This window comes from Lactuca serriola, chromosome 4 (genome assembly GCF_051521515.1).
Source record: "Lactuca serriola cultivar US96UC23 chromosome 4, Lser_US96UC23_V15, whole genome shotgun sequence".
Lineage (NCBI taxonomy): Eukaryota > Viridiplantae > Streptophyta > Magnoliopsida > Asterales > Asteraceae > Lactuca > Lactuca serriola.
In genome coordinates this window covers 270,942,767-270,958,480 of record NC_136411.1, presented here as the reverse complement: position 1 = coordinate 270,958,480, position 15,714 = coordinate 270,942,767, and the positions used below count along the sequence as shown (strand labels likewise).

The 15,714-nt window shown below is 38.4% G+C and overlaps 1 protein-coding gene across 1 annotated transcript; it reads right to left on the bottom strand.

The window, feature by feature from the left end:
- Nucleotides 1–9,603: 9,603 nt before the first annotated feature.
- On the bottom strand, nt 9,604–13,086 carry LOC145099347 (uncharacterized). Its single transcript, XM_079036934.1, has 10 exons — nt 12,213–13,086; nt 11,559–12,096; nt 11,293–11,431; nt 11,008–11,199; nt 10,872–10,889; nt 10,700–10,716; nt 10,339–10,609; nt 10,173–10,219; nt 9,803–9,929; nt 9,604–9,723 (listed from the first exon to the last, which is right to left on the bottom strand). Exons 1-10 carry the CDS (start codon nt 13,084–13,086, stop codon nt 9,604–9,606), a joined length of 2,343 nt encoding a protein of 780 aa, XP_078893060.1.
- Nucleotides 13,087–15,714: the final 2,628 nt, after the last annotated feature.

Below are 15,714 nucleotides of genomic sequence, written 5' to 3'. Positions count from 1 at the left end.
GTTCTCCCTCCAAGAGATTCTGATTATAACTATAGGACTTTTATGTGGTACTTAGGAGTACCCTGAAGGAGAAGGTCTCGCAAGTTTATTCCTTAACAAGTTCACGTAGTGTGCAATGAAATATATGTTTTATAAGTCAATTGAGTTACTATTTCTTTGTCAAACGAAGTGTTCAAACTATACCAGTTTTAGTTTATAAAAAAGTGTTGTGTGTGTTTGAATGAAAACTTGTCATGCAAGTCTTTGTATTTCCATAAAATGACATTTGAAATAATGAGTGTAAATCGTACACACCTTGCTCAGCATGTTACAAGGTGTGGATAACTCTTAAACATGTACTCGACAGTTTTGTAAAAATATCAAGTTTAGGTTGGGTAAAATAGTCTGTAAACAGGGCACAACTTTGCTGTTGTACGCTGTCAAGTTAAGTTTCAAATATATTTTGGTGTTTTAACTTGTATTCCCCCCCTGAAAACTAAAGAAAACGGGAAAATGTATGGGTATGAACTCACCTGGAAAATGTGGTGATTTGACGGAAATGGGATTTTTCCTGGAGCAACATTTCGACCGGGAAGTGGTGAGTTTTTCAGGAATCTCGGAGCTTCGGACCTTCGTCGGGGCTTGGATATAAAACCGGGGACTTCGGGATATAACTTGCATGCAAAACGAGGTAAAAACGCGAGAGAATGAGAGAAAATGATCAATGGAACCTGTAACTCTCGCACCCCTTTTATAGGGGCTGGAACCCTCGCGTACGTGGGGCGTACCAGCGGAGTTACGCGGCGCGTACCGGACGTCATGAGTGACCGCATCCTTAGTCGCCGTTCTTCGGATTGGACAGGGGCATAGAGACGTAGAGGGGCGACGTGGACGATCCGAAGCCTGGCACCCGAGTACACTGGGCGTACGATGGTACGCTGGGCGTAAATTGTATCGGTTTTTGCTCCTCGAACTTGTAAAATTCATAACTTTCGCATACGAGCTCTGTTTTTTATGTTCTTTATATGCACGCGTATGTGAGAATGTACTCTACAACTTTTGTTTAGACTCCGTCGGCTAATTTTGACACTAATTTTAATTATATATTTTTAATAGGTCGGGACATGATAAGTCTGTTAAAAATTCATAACTTCTTTATTCGATGTCCGTTTTCGTCTGTCTTTTTACTGTTGTACTACTATTGTTGAGATCTTCAATTCTCGTTTAGGTAGTGTCGGCTAAAAATCGTTCGATCTTTATTTCGAGTTTTTAGTTGTCTACTGCTGTTCTGAAACTTATAAAAATCATAACTTTCTCATACGAAGTCAGATTTGGACGTTCTTTTTATACGCTCACGGTTTGTTCTTTTTATACGCTCACGGTTTGTTATTATCTACGACTTTTGTTTAGATACTTAAGGCTAAAAAGTCTTTTATTGAAATTTCACTTTTTACGCTCAACAGTGTTTTACCGGTTTAGTCGCGAATCTTTGTTCGGTCTTAACTACTTCGTTATAACTCAGATTTGAGTGTTCTTTATATTTCTGAAAACCTTGATGCGGTATCTAACATTTTATGTATCCCAAATGAGACTTTTGAACATTTCATTTTTGACGTTATTTTTATTGATTCCAAAATAGATTATAATATTTGACTTTTTGAACATTACATTGAATTGGAATATCGGGTTGTCACAATAGATTAGTAACAAATCAAGAACTACTAAGTTGTATAACCGTGAAAACTATCCAAGACATAATATTCGATTGAATGCGTATCAAGTCAAGAACACGTCTCCACTATGACAAGTAGTGAACTATAACTACAGTTCAAATTGAGCAAAGGTTCTTTTGATTAAAGTTTCATCTATCTCTTTTTTCCATGCATACTTGGCTTATCTGAAGCCTTTATCACAAAGTTGGTGGTTACAAGCCACCCAACCAGCTACTCAGTAAAACTAATAATGAAAATTAAAGAAACTCAAGAAACCACACAAAAAAAACGTCTGACACACTAATGAATGAAAAAAGTAACAGTTTTGAGCACTTATGAAGCTTTTAAAATGTTGCCCTAGCCTTCATGCGACCCTAATTCAATTCATAGGTTACCATGCACAACCCAACCATTGGGGGAAGCCACACATGAAACGTGGGAAGTGTTTGTATACCCGATGCGTCACCTTAATAAATTAATAAATTAATACAACCTGGTGAGTTAGTGATTACACTACTTACATTGTGTGTTAGGCTTATTGCCTTTTTCCTTGACGGCAAATATCATTAAATCGGATCACGAAATCTCATTTGAGAGTGATTATTTCTAAAAATTCATAAGTCTTTCCTATGTAGTCTCCGTTCTAAATTGCTTCCAAATCTTTTCCTAGTTGGAGATACCCACCAATCTAAAGATAACTTAGTTCGAGCTACCCCTTGTTCATGAGCTTTTCTAAAAACTTACTTCTACCCTTTTACCAAGACTGCATCATAGGGATGTAAGTTGAAACTTTGAGAACCATAGATCGCAACGCGGAGAAATTTATATATGCATATAAATAATTAGAATACATCTAGATGCACCCATCGTCGCTCACAAACTTGTTCCACATCGTGTAACAGCATCATGCCTCTGAAGAAACATAACCAACCCACCGGCAAAACACCAATCCTTCAGATAGACTCAGCTACGTTTCAAGTTGCATTTTCAGCAGCCGTGGCAGCTGTCATGGCTCATGTGAATGCTAACATTGCAAATGTTAGTGGAAACATTATCTGAAATCCTGATCGCAGTGATAACCAAGTACTGCAACAAGTGCCTGCTTGTAAAGACACACCGAACCTCAACCCTGAGAGTAAGAAACGACAATTCTAGGATAAAAGGAAGTGCAAATCATCTCAAAAGATGAACAAGAGACAGCACCTAGTGGCAGCCTCCGCAGCCACGACATCTACTGCTTCTACTACCATTCCTACTGCTACCCCAACAAGGCAGTATGTCGAGAACCTACCCCTATGAAAGAAGTGCAAATTCCATCACCTAGGAGTCTGCCGAGTGTTGCACTGCATGAACTGCAACAAGAAGGGGCGCACTACCCGTTTCTGTAGAATTCCAAACAGGCACATCACTTCAACCACCAATGTTAGGATCAGTCCAATATGCCACCTATGTGGTGAAATAGGACATTTCAAGAGGGGCTGTCCAAAAAAAGGAAATGATAAAGGCGCAGGAGGAGTTTAACCTCGGATCTTAAAGAAGCGTCGGAGAACCCTCTAGAAATTTTGGTACGCTCCCTAACTTTAACAACCAACTATAAATATTCCCTCGTTAAAACAAAATTTGCAGCACAATTATTAAACTCAAAAACCCTATCAGGTAAAGCTATGATGGCCTAGTATATACGTTAGGGTCATTGATAATTAAGAGTAGACCTCGAGTGAGTGATGCGGCCTCATTTTCTGTTCCTTGTTTGGTTGTGGAATTAGGGCGGAGTCACTCAGTCAACAGTCTTTCCAATCTTAATTATACATGACTGGTGTATACCAGGCGGCTATAGAGAGGCCTTGTGGGAATCATTCCATTAGAAGTACATTACTCCAAATCATCGAGACTCTCAAATTGATAGCACTCGTTATTTTCGATTCTAAAAATCGCAGTGGTAATACCATGCGACGAAACCGGGAGCACTTGAGTCTTATGTTCTTGATATAGCACATCATCCTGATAATCATTTCTTCCATATCGACTCAATATCTATTATGTCGAGAAATTCTGACGTCGTCATCTGTCATGGCTTGGCTTAGCCCTCACCATGTAAAATGTATGTGCTGTGTAAAAAGAACTTCCATTCTAATTAATCGTCAAATAAAATTCTTCGAGTCAATAACAACAAACCTATTACGAATCATCATCTCACCTCTCAGATCAAAACTTCAGAAGTACCCGAGTGAGGGGTACCACGCCTTGTTAGCCTACCCAATAGTCCATAGACTTGAACATGAGAAAACGACTGTGGGATGGACTACTTAATGACTACGAATTTGAAATTCGTTATCATCCCGGTTAAGCCAATATAGTAGCTGACACCCTTAGTCGGGAAGAGTAACTCAGATCATAGAGTCAAATCATCGACTATGACCATCCATTCGCATCTGTCCACATGAATAAAGGTGGCTCAGTAGGAAGCCTAGAAACCTAGAATCGTGTCAGGTGAAACCCGGAGAGGGATGGAAAAGAACTTAGAAGTCACGGGTGCGATCATACCAACACTAATGCACCGGATCCCATCAGAACTCCACTGTTAAACGTGCATGGACAACGAAACCTTATACCACATAGATTTGATCTAGACACCGAAGTTCTGTGACGTCAAAGAAGTGGTCATTAATGAAGCTCACGATACTCAACACTCCGTTCATCTAGATTCAAACGAGAAGTGTCTAAACCTCAAAAAGTTATAGTAGTGGCTTGGCATGCGAGCAAAAGTATTGTTGCCTTATAGGCAAGGGCCTTACGCACATCAAGGTTAAGGTCAGAATACCAAAAGCCACAGAATTACCACCACGGTCGGAGACACCTGAGTAGAAGAGGTTGTAGATTGTATTGTGCTTCATAATCCAGTTACCCAAGGCATCAGGTGGACACAATAGAGAAGCTAGTGGAACGTGTGTCTGAGAGATTAGTTAGACTGTTCAGTGTTCAAAAGTATGTTACCTCTGTTAGAGATAGTAGAATCACCTCTCGAAATTGTCAGTCACTTCAGAAAATCTCTGAGGGCTAGGCTAGTCAAGAGCATAGCCTACCATCCAGGAAACGACAAACGGAATAAAAGAACGATTCAACCAATAGGGATTATGTTGAGAATGCATTTAACTGACTTTGGTAAAGTTTGGGATACCCAAATTGCCAAACTTGTGACAACTCGAAATTGTTCCATCGCCGTAACCCGTTCCGTCTGTGAAACCCGTCTTTAGCGATTTGTTCCGATTTCGTTTTTGGGCTACGTTATCTAAATTAATAGGTTTATTATGATCTCATGAGTGTCTAAACCCTTTAGAAACTCATGTAAACGGCCCAAATTTTTAATTTGAGAAATTTTAGATTCGACACCGCCGGGTTATGACAACTTAATCGGGTGCGATCAAAAGCCCCGTTTAACGTCAGTATCGGGTAGAATTCCAACGTGTCTCAAATCCAAACCATATATAAAGTTGATTAAGCCTTATTTGAAGCCTTTTCACTCTCTCTCTAACCTCTCTCCTCAAATCCAAGTTCCTGATCCAAAATCATCCAAATCAAGCTTCAAATCATCAAGGTAACTATCCTAGCTCCTAGTATAACATCTTTAGCCTTCAATTTCATGTTCAAATCATGGAATAGGACCATAAACATGTGTTTACGGCCCTAGAACAACCTTAGTCCGTGAACACATGCAAATGGGGTTTTTGAGCCTTAAAACCCTTCCAAACCACCCTTGGGGCTTATATATGGCTTAAGGACTTATTGGAATGGACTTGGAACACCTTCAACTCATCATTTAGGGATTAAACATGAGTTTACTGCCCAAGAACACGCTTGGGACGTAAACACCCTTTCATGGGTAGTAAACTCCTTTTAAGGTGTTAAAATGCCACTTACACACCTCTTAAGCCTTGAACTAACATCTAGAAGCAACCACAAACGAGTTAGAGGCCTTAAACTTGATGAAAACCACCCCTATAGAAGCTTACAGCCGTAAACCCCCCAAGGATAGGTTCCTGGGCCGTAAACTCCTATATCCTAGTCAAATGATGTTCTAAATTCATCCCAAGGCTTGTAAAATGAGTTTGAATCACATGTGATTAACCTAGGACCACCAAAACATCAAATGAAGGGGTGTGAGGAAGCTTACGGCCGTAAACTCCTAGTTTACTGCCGTAAACTCCTCAAATGGTCCATGTGTTGATTTAATTCGATTCCAAAGCCCTAGAACCAAACCTAGCATCACCCCTCAAATGTTATAAGGCCATTTAGCACCCAAGAACACCCCACTATGAGTTTACGGCCGTAAACTCATGGGGAGTGGGTCATTAGGGCCGTAAACTCTCTTGGGAGTTTACTCTTGAAGAGTAAACTCCATATCCAAGCCATATACGTCCATAGATGTCACCCGGGTCACTCAAAACACTTGAAATGAAGTGTTTTCGCGACTAGAAGTGTATATCCTCAACTAATTAGTAGTTCAAAGCCTAATTAGATACAAATGTGTATCTTTTCATATTACATAGGAACCTCGCACACGTTCAAGCCCCGAACTGACGCTTAACATCCTAGCCGACATGTTCCTCAACCGGTGAGTTCATACCCCTACCCTTTTTCAATGTTTTTCAAATGTTTTCATTTGAGTACAAAACTACAAAAGTACAGTTAGGAACAGAACGAATACGAAAGTACAGTTAGGAACAGAACGAATACGAAAGTACAATTAGGAATAGAACGAATACGAATACGAAAGAACGCCTTTGGATGACACTAAGACTTCGGAAATACAGTTAGTGTACGCCTTGAGTGTCACCAGAGTTTCGGAAATAATTTGAAAGTACGCGTCTGGACATCGACTGAGTTTCAAAAACATACGCCTTTGGATGTCGACAGAGCTTCGCAAATACGTCTAAAGTACGCTTTTGGAAGTCACCAGAACATCGAATATACAGTTAATGTACGTTTCTGAGTGTATCCAAATATTCGAAAATACGGCTAAGTATGGTAAGATATTTGACATTCGTGTGTAGGATAACTAAGATATCAGAATACCTAACTAATACTACAAGTATGCCAAATATTAGTACATTATGTAACGAATGGATAACTAAACTATTAGGAAAATAAGGGATTTTCCTGGGATAACATAACGGCTCGTAAACGAATTGTGTAACGAATGATAACTAAACTGTTTTTATAAGAAAATATGGGATTTTCTTGGATAACAACTTTTTCAGAAAACCAAAGGAAACTTATTCTTTTTCAAAAATGAACCGCTTATGAACTCACCAGCTTTATGCTGATTTTCAAACTGCATGTATTCTCAGGTCCACATTAGACAGGTACACCGCAATCTTTTGGAGAAGACGGAGCGTATAGAAGACTCATCTTAGTTTTTGATCATATGATATATATATATATATATATATATATATATATATGTATGTATGTATGTATGTATGTATGTATAACACTTGTAGCACTTTGTTTTCAAACAATGTAAATATTTCTATGTAATGTAATGGTTGTGTTTACTACGCTTACTATGTACATTGGTTACGATATACATAATGTCCTCCGCCCCGGAACGTTTCCGCCATCGGTTTCGAGGTGTGACAAAACTAGTCAAGTTCTTTACCACCCCGTCATTTGAAGTTGCTCCATTCGAAAACCCTTATTGGTCATAAGTGCAGATCCCCTCTGCACTGGACTAAGGTAGGTACCACGCTACTAGTTAGATGTCAAATTCCAGACAACACCTTCACTGATCCAGAAACCCTTCGAGAAACTACCAAGTAGAAAGTGCAAATCCGAAAACGACCTAGAACTTCTAGAACCAATCAGAAAAGCTACGCCTTCAGTAAGAGAAAGCCTTTGGAAACTCCAGGATGGTGATCACATCAAGTGATGGTCTCACCCTGGAAGGAAATTATGTTTTAGATAATAGGCGTGCTAAATCCAAGGTACTTAGGACCATTTGAGATTCTCGATAGAATTGGTCCGACAGCTTACAGGTACCGACTACTTAGGGAATTCAATAAATTTCACTCTACCCTCCCATGTCTATAAATTTGAAAAAGTGTTTATCCGACGAAACTCTTATTATCCCACTCAATTAGGTCGATGTAAGTGAAAGCCTCGTCTTGGTAAAGAAATCTGTAGAAATCCAGTTCAGTGAAAGAAACCCTTGGAAACCCTAGCCAGTGGAGTCCAACGAACGAAAATGAAACCGTACCTCGGGGTGAAAGTCTACGAAATCATATAACGAGGACTTGATCCCCCTATAGATTGGGTGGATCAAATGGAACATGAGAATCTGTACCTTTCACCTCATCCATGTATATTCCTTAGAACTAAATTTCCGGATGAAATTCCCTTTAACCGGGGGGGGGGGGGGATGATGTGACAACCCGAAATTTCTATCTTGTACATCCATTCAATTCAATCAAAGTAAGACTCGTATATGTTATCTTTTAGCATTGTTTAGGGTCTGTTTGAGTGTTCTAAGTCTAGTGCATTCAAGGTTTGGGTTTAGGGAAGAGTTATCTTAAGTTCATAGCAAAGCATTCAGGCCAAACACTCCTTCAAGAGGAGTGTATAGTTGTACACATGGGTGTACGGCCGTACACCCTTCATGGCCGTGAACTCATACCCTTAAGAATGATTTCTGTCAGTTTTCTTCATTTCCTCACATTTCCAACTTTTCACCCTTATCTTCGAGATTGTAAGTATTCCTTCCATTGATTAGTTGATACATGTCTTTAACTAGTGAAGATCCATGTTTTCATCCGTGAAACTTCCTCTTTTGGTTAGATCTTCAAGTTTCACCAAGAACACCTACTAGTTCTTGGGTCGTGAATTCTTTAGAAGCCTTCAAAAGTGTGAGTATCTCTTCTATCTTCTATTAGAGCTTAAGAAACACTTGATTCCTAGCCTAAATCATCATCTAATGCATGAACATCAAGGGTGTACGGCCGTACACACCTCATGTGGCCGTAAACCATTGTTTCATAATTAGGCCTCAAACTCATCTCATGTCCCAACATAGGATCATGAACACTTAGTGGATGCTAGTTCGAGCCATAAAACACCTCTTTTGCACGTCTTTCCATGAGTGTACAACCGTACACCCCATGACCATACACCCATGTGGTCGTACACCACATAGACCGTGTACACCTTAGCCGTACACACTCTTGTGTGGCCGAAAACCCATTTGATACAATCAAATGTGATTGTAACACATCAATATAAGTGTTTCTTAGTCCCTAGGATTGTTTCCCTTCATGATTAGTTGTTATATACACTAATTATATAGATATATGTGTCATTATATGCTTAATAGGATCCGTTTGTGCTCAAGACTTCCCTTGGCATACCCATCATTTCATATCACGTCCTCAAGAAAATCATCCTCCTAAGGTGAGTTCATACCCCTACAATCAATCTTTTAACTATTTTAAATGATTTTTAGGGGGGGGGGGACAAGTTTAACACAATTATAAATTGTGTTAGTATAAACATTTGTACACTGTTAATATTTCAAACTGTCATAAACTACTTTTAAACATTGATAAACTCTTTTAAAATCTTTAAAACTCTCTTATTTCCAAAACAATATTCATGCATATATTAGTGTATAAACATACTTTAGTGGACTTAGGACTAGTGTTTTTTTTTTTGAAAGAGCCAAAGCTCAGCAAACTTTATTAAAAAGAATAAAAGAATACAACATCAAAAAGTCAAACAAAATACAATATTAACCAACCTATCCATAACCAACTACCAAACCACTTTCTAATAACTAGAAATAAACACCCACAAACCCAATAATCCCTACAATCCTTAAAGGTAGCCCAAAGACTAATTGAAAGAGGGAAAAAAGGTAACTTCACCCCCTTGCACCACCAAAAACCCCAAAAAACATAATATCCAAAGCAAGGGGTAAGGCCCTTAAAAAACCCTCAGTCCATAAGCTAACCATTAAGAAAAAACCCCACAATCCCATAACCTACATAACACAATACACAAAATAAGACCAATAAAAGATAACACAAATAAACATCTCAAAAAAGTAATAACAAAAAAACCCCCACGAAATAGCCCTTCCCGAATCTTCTGTCCCTTTCCCTATTATCCGTCCTCCTCATAGTCTTCACCAAGGAATCCTTCAACTTCTTGCAGCTATTGCCCAACACCATCCATTGCACCTCCATTCTGCACCATAAACACAAAACGAAACACAACAAAATAACACCAAACCACCAGCAAATCAGATTAAGTTTCATACTAGACATGGCATCAATCACATGTCTAGGATTCTCTCTTTGGGTAATCTCAATTAAGATCATATCCAAACAGAAAATCCCATAGGTACAGGTCACATGATTTGAGAGTAAACTCTCCAACCAATAACATATTCCGTCAATTCCTTTGTTTAAACACTTATTCCATAAATACCCCCACCTAATTCCAGCAATAAGATCACCTTCATTAAACTTTCTCCACTACCAATCCCAAAACCAAAACCCATCAATCAACAATTTGGCAAACCAGAAAATGACATCCATTACTTAACTTTCTCCATTCCAGAAATACCCCAGGTCATATAAATCTTATTATTGACCATTTTAGCCCTTTTCCTCAAACCCAACAGCTTTAACCGAATTTCATTTTCAATACAAGCAATCACCTCCTCAACCGAATTTCTTCTAGAACTAAAAAGTCTAGAGTTTCTCTCCCTCCAAATATGAGCAACACAGCTAGCAAACACACATTTAATAATCAAATTCTCAACAGACTTCAAATTAAGCAAGCTGCATAACTTTAAAATCAAATCATTCCAATCATCCGCCAACAAATTAATACCCACCTTATTGCAGAAATGCCTCCAAATACTAATGGTATAATCACAATTAAAGAACAAATGATTATGAGAATCAGGCATAATTTCACAGAACGGACACAGTAAGTTACCAGCCACTTACCATCCTCTAACACGATCCTGCGTTTTCAATCTATTCAAAATAGCCATCCACAAAATAAACGAATTGCGAGGAATGCAATTACCATACCAAACAATATCATGCCAAGGAACTTTGTCTCCAAAGTTATTTATATCACACCACACCTGTTTACATGAAATTTTTTTACACGTACCCTTCTTATCCCTCCAACCTGCAACATCGCTCATATTAGAATTAATACAAAACATGGGAGCTTCTTTCTATCCAGGGAATTTATTAACCCATTCAACCGGCTAGGAATAAGTATCATAGTCTAGAACATCACTGACCAAAGAAGAATCACTAAGCCCATTGTTAACCCAATCTCTTCTAGATATAATTGCACAAAGAATACCAATTGGGTGCCACCAATCATGCCATAAAGACGTGTTCCTCCCATTTCCCACACACAAAACAACATGAGGCCTAACAATTTTCCTCACCTCCAAAAACCTCTTCCACGTCCAGCTCATACTCTTTTTCTACAAAATATCCCAAAAATTTCTGCTACCTATATAATTGATTCTCACCCACTGCACTCATAGGGAATTTTTGTTATTAATCACATTCCATACATGTTTAGCAAGCAAAGCATCATTCCATCTCCTTAAATTCTTGATTCCCAGACCACCATACTCCTTAGGCTTACAAATATCATGCCACTTAACTTTATCTTTCCCTTTGACTATCTCACCATTAGCCCATAAGAAACTTCTGCACATCTTTTCAATCTCATTAATAGTAGCAATGGGAATTTCAAAGATCGAAGCCCAATAAACATGAACGGATGTTAAAACAGAGTTAATGAGTTGGAACCGGCCAGCAAACGATAAAGTCTTACTTTTCCAATTGAATATCAATTTTTATGGTGCATTTAGGAACTCCCTTCTTTTTTTTATACCCCACCATCAGCTCCTGAGCAAGGAGAATATTATCCAAAATAGATCTTCCAGGAATGAAAGCTGACTGATTTTTGCTAACAATATCACCTAAACAATTTCTGATCCTGTTCACTATAATCTTACTGATAAACTTATAAAAAGTATTACAACAAGCTATAGGCCGGAAATCAGAAACTTTCCTCGGAACCTCCACTTTAGGAACCAGAACTATTCTCGTAGCATTGATCCCCTTCAACAATTTACCAGACCAAAAGAATTCCCTTACAGCCTTACACACCTCCGGCCCAACTATATTCCAAGAACTTTTAAATTTTTTTGAGGAATACCCATCAGGGCCAGGGGCACGATTGTCATCTATATCAAACATCGCAGCTTTCATTTCTTCATCAGTAACCACTCTAATCATATTAACAGCCACCCTTCTATCCAATTTTTTATGAAAAAAATCATCATTTAATCCCGATAACTCAGTAACATCTTTACAACCCAAAAACTTATTAAAATGAGAAACAAACTTATCCTTCATAGCCTTCCCACTAACCCATCTGCCATCTTCATCTAGAACCATCTGAATACGATTGATATTACCCTACTCTTCATAATTCTATGAAAAATCTTAGAATTATTGTCCCCTTCCTGTAACCATTTAATCTTAGCACGCTGAGCAAGAAGTTTTTCTTCGTCATCACAAGCAACATTAAAATCAAAGAGAATATTAGCATGCTCTTCCCTAATCTTGCAATCAAAAGGATTAATATCAATTTCATGTTGTTTACATTCCAACTCTCTTCTTAACTGTTGAATTCTTTTCCCAGCACCCCAATGCTTATTACACAACTCCCTACAATGTTTTTTAGGAATCTTCAACTTTTGACACACTTTGAACATAAAGAATCCATCAATATTAATATCCCAAACTTCCTTAAGCACAGGTAAAAACTCCTCCTTCTCAGCAATAAAATTAGCAAATCTAAAAGAAGGTTTCCATTTCACTTTACCAACAGGTAAATTTAAGATCGCAGGACAATGATCTGAATTTCTATACGGTTTAAAAACAGCATGGGCTAATGGATGATCCGAAAGAAATTTCAAATTAACCATAACTCTATCAAGTTTCTTCAAAAGACCCTTATTCCCAGCAGGAGTTTTGTTCCAAGTAAACTGAAACCCATAAGAATTCAGGTCCTCAACTTCAATAAAATTTAAACAATCAACAAAATCTTCAACTCCTTTGGGTGTTTTAGAACAACCTTCAGAATATTCCGATGGCCTTAAAGCAACATTAAAATCACCTAATAAACCCCAAGCTTCCTTCTTAACAACTAAGCTATGTTTCTTCAAATTATCCCATAACAATCTTCTTTCAAGATAATTCAATGCAGCATATATAAAAGACAAATACATGCCAAAATCAGAATCACAAGATTTAACATAACAGTGGATAACCTGCTTGGATTGAGAAATCATCATCACATCATAAAGTCTAGGATTCCACCCCACTATAATTCTGGCCTCACAGCTATTATTATTAGAAACCCAATCCCACTGACCAAAAGTCTTAACACAAACATTTTTGAGACTTAGGACTAGTGTTAATAACCTTGATTCCTGTTCCTTGTTTGGTTGTGGGCTTAGGGTAGGATTCACTAGTCTGAGTGTTGATTAAAATACGATTACATGCCAAATGCATACATGAATATTACAGCTTACTTTCAAGTTATTCAAGTCAGATACGAAACAAACATACTAGTAAACTATAATATGTATAGTTTAGAGGACATATAGATATAGAAGTATAGAGAAGAGAACATATACATATACATATATAAGTACAGAGAAGAGTGTATACATATACATATACATATACATATACATATACATATACATATACATATACATGTACAGAGAAGAGAACATATACATATCCATATACAAGTACAGAGAAGAGAACAAATACATATACATATACAAGAACATAAGAGGACAAACTTACGATAACATATACATAATAACTAGCATGTGAGAAACTACTTCATGATACAAAAATTCAGGTCAATGTAAAAATGTAGCAACCCGATATTTCAGGTCAATTTAATGACTGAAAGTCAAATATTGTAATCTCTTTTCGAAGTAATAAAAATAGCGTCAAAAATGAAATGTTCAAAAATCTCAATTTGAATGTACTAAGTGGTAGACATCGTAACAAGGTTTCCAAGAACATAAAGAACACTAAAATCCGAGTTATAACGAAGAAATTATGACCAATCGAAGATCCGCGACAAAACTGGTAAAACACTATTAAGCATAAAACGCGGAATTTTAAATAAAATATATTTTAGCCATAGGTATCCAAATGAAAGTCATAGATATCATTAAACCGTAAACATACATAAAAAGAACGTCGAAATCTGACTTCGTATGAGGAAGTTATGATCTTTCTAAGTTTCGCATATAACAGTAGATAGCTAAAAAATCGAAATGGAGATCGAGCGATTTTTAGCCAACATAACCTAAACGAGAATTGAAGATCTCGACAATGGTGATACAACGGTAAAAAGACAGATGGAAACAGACATCAGATGAAGAAGTTATGGATTTTAAACGGACTTTTCCAGTCCCAGACCGTTAAAGTTAAAATAATAAAAATAAATTCAAAATTAGCCGACGAAGTCTAAATGAGAGTTGTAGAGTATTTTCTCACCTACGCGTGGATATAAATAACGTTGAAATCGGAGCTCGTATGCAAAAGTTACGGATTTTACAAGATCGGGGCACAAGATCCGAGGCTGGTACAAGAGGGATAGCCCTGCATTCTTCGACCAGAGGCATCCCATCGTCCATCAGGTCCGAGATACGTAAGCAATGACCTCACAGGGGAACGCCATGCGTTCCCTAAAGGAACGCCCTGCGTTCGTAGTGCCTCCCAACACTATAATAGGGAGGCTAGGGTACCGGGTTCGGTTGCTTTCCTCTCATCTCTTTCACCATAAAACGCCTCTCGAGTCCCTCTAAGCTACCTCAAAGCCTCGGTATCACCGATAGCACACGACGTAAGTCCCAACGCCCTTGAGATCTCCGAGAAATCGACTTTCTCCAATCGAAGTACTGCCCGAGTTTAGTCTCGCCTTCTTCAAACCGCCACTTCTACCAAGTGAGTTCATACCCCTATCACTATGCTTTCACATACTTTTTAAACGCTTTTAGGGGGAATACAAGTAAACACATTGTTTGAACTCGTATGGAACTATCAATCTTTTGCTATACTTTACATGCGGTTATCATAACTATCAAATGCAGTTGTTAAGATGCAAAATACTTCACAACACAACTATACCCTCTTGAGATACAATATGCTTTATTTATAAGTATGCACAACATATCATGACAAGGATAACCTTTTTCAACTATAACATTATTTGTATTTAAGAAAACACAAGTCTTTATTATGCCTTTGTTAACACTGTAGAAAGGGTAATCGTTTCGCGGAGAGACCGGTGGCTATCAGAGATCGGAAAATCAAGGTTCTGAGGAACAAGGAGGTACCTCTGGTGTTGGTTCAATGGCAACACCGTAAGGGATCGGAAATGACTTGGGAACCGGAACGCGAGATGCGGGAGCAGCATCCGGAACTATTTGCAGAGTGAGACTTCGAGGGCGAAGTCTAATCCAAGTGGGGGAGAGTTGTAACAGCCCGAAATCTCAGGTATTGTTTAATTATGTTTTTGGGGTAAGTTAAGAGGGGACTCGGTGAGTTGGAGCCTAGACTCGCCGAGTAGGATCGCAGACTTGGTCGCGGGTCCGCGACTGGACTCGACGAGTCCAGATATGGACTCGGCGAGTCGACGCTGTTCAACAGAAACCCTAACCGTTCGGTTTTGGATCGTATATAATGCTCTTATATGCCGTCATTGTCCGTTTTTAGTCGATTGAGAGGAACCCTAAACGGCTGTGGGCATCTAGAGCAAGATTGGAGGATATTAGGGCTTGAAGAAATTGTTGGGCAAGGAGGAGAAGGGTTTTGGGCTAAAGGATCGGCAAGGGATTCGAATTCTGCGGTTTGGAGACACAGAGAGGGCATATTCCAGGTAATATTTC

Coding starts and splice junctions, on each gene's coding strand:
- LOC145099347 (XM_079036934.1), bottom strand. CDS start 13,086: ATGATTTCTCAATCCAAGCAGGTTATCCACTGTTATGTTAAATCTTGT. Junction 12,097..12,212: donor TTTTCATAGAATTATGAAGA/GTAGGGTAATAT, acceptor TGGGTTGTAAAG/ATGTTACTGAGTTATCGGGA. Junction 11,432..11,558: donor ATTGATATTCAATTGGAAAA/GTAAGACTTTAT, acceptor AAAGATGTGCAG/AAGTTTCTTATGGGCTAATG.